General features: G+C 47.3%; 1 protein-coding gene across 1 annotated transcript; it reads right to left on the bottom strand.

Annotated features, from left to right (window-relative positions):
* Positions 1-1,133: 1,133 nt before the first annotated feature.
* LOC108518723 (leukocyte immunoglobulin-like receptor subfamily B member 4) lies at positions 1,134-1,731 on the bottom strand. Its single transcript, XM_017857346.1, has 2 exons — positions 1,547-1,731; positions 1,134-1,471 (listed from the first exon to the last, which is right to left on the bottom strand). The coding sequence occupies exons 1-2, from the start codon at positions 1,631-1,633 to the stop codon at positions 1,325-1,327; spliced, it is 234 nt and encodes a 77-aa protein (XP_017712835.1). The 5' UTR covers positions 1,634-1,731; the 3' UTR covers positions 1,134-1,324.

Below are 1,731 nucleotides of genomic sequence, written 5' to 3'. Positions count from 1 at the left end.
ACACACACACATACACACACATACACACACACACACACACACACACATACACACACACACATACACACACATACACACACACACACACACACACACACATACACACACACACACACACACACACACACATACACACACACATACACACACATACACACACACACATACACACACACATACACACACATACACACACACATACACACACACATACACACATACACACACATATACACACACACACACACACAAACACACACATCTAAAATGGGTCAGATTCTCTGTTGACTCTTACGTTCATTACGTAAACTCCAGTTTGGAATACCTCATCTATTTAATCTGCATTTTCTAGTATATTGGCATAGGTTTGCCGCCTGTTCTGTTGTTAGTTTTTGAAAACATATGTAGGATCTCTAGGGCTGTCTGCTCGCTCACTCCTGTGTGGAAATGCGTGCCTGCTCTTTCTTTCTCTTGCTCATTGTAGTTAGGATTCGTGAGTGCAATTAATGTTTTCAAGAATGAGCTTCACTGCCTTTGTTGAATTTTCAAGCTTTGGTTTTTCCTCATGAACAACTCCTCTTATTATTATTATTATTATTATTCCCTTTCTTACGCCTTCATTGGGAATAATTTGTTATTCTACTTCTAGATTTCTTTTCTTTTTTCTTTTTTTTTTTTTGAGACGGAGTCTCCCTCTGTCGCCAGGCAGGAGAGCAGTGGTGCGATCTGGGCTCACTGCAACCTCTGACACCCTGGTTCAAGCGATTCTCCTGCCTCAGCCTCCCGAATAGCTGGGATTACAGGCGCGCCCACCACCACACCCAGCTAATTTTTGTATTTTTAGGACAGACAGGGTTTCACCGTGTTGGTCAAGATGGTCTCGATCTTCTGACCTCATTATCTGCCCGCCTCGGCCTCCCAAAGTGCTGGAATGACAGGCGTGACTCACCGCGCCCGGCCCTAAATGTCTAATAGGAAAGCCAAGATCATTCACTTCCTCCTTTTTTTTTCTTTTCTAATTCATTCATTCGTGGCTTGTAGTTTTCCAATTTCATCGTCTGATGTGTAATATTTACATTGTGATTCAGTTCAATGCACTTTCTGACTTTTAGTTTTCTCAGTGACTTCAATGATTATTGACAAGTCTGTTGTTTTATTTCAAAAATGTGTAGATGTTAGTTATACTGCAGAACTGACTGACCCCTAAAAGTTCCCAGCATCTCCTGGTGTGGGTCCAGGCTGGCTGGGGTTCAATGGTGTCCACTGGGGGCAACTCCCATGCGTTCCAGACTCCCTGGAATGTGGGGTCTGGGTCCCCTCTGGGCTAGTGGATGGCCAGGGTGGCATAGACGCTGGACTCAGCTGGAGGTTCCCTTTCCTGGGATGGAGGAGGCTCAGTTGCCTCCCGTCTGAGGGTCAAGCTCTGCAGCTGGGCATAGGTCACATCCTGGGGGTCTTCAGATGCAGCAGCCTGCAGTGGGGAGAGTGAGAGGGAAGGAGCGTGGTGGGGTGGGGAGGCCTGGGGCCTGGAGAGGAAAGGACTCACCTCAGTGTCCATCTGCCTGTCCTCTTCCGCCTGTGTATCCTTTGTGTCCAGGAACTCCTCGGACAGTGGGGAGGGAGGAGAGGCCATTTCTCTCCTAGGTGTGGAGTGTTTCACCAGGGCATGTGTCACTGCCTGGGGGTCTTCATCGTACGGTCTCTGCTAGAGAAAGAGAGTGGTGGGGGGTG

This window comes from Rhinopithecus bieti, unplaced genomic scaffold (assembly GCF_001698545.2).
Source record: "Rhinopithecus bieti isolate Rb0 unplaced genomic scaffold, ASM169854v2 scaffold_47117, whole genome shotgun sequence".
Lineage (NCBI taxonomy): Eukaryota > Metazoa > Chordata > Mammalia > Primates > Cercopithecidae > Rhinopithecus > Rhinopithecus bieti.
This window is presented reverse-complemented; position numbering and strand designations above follow the sequence as displayed.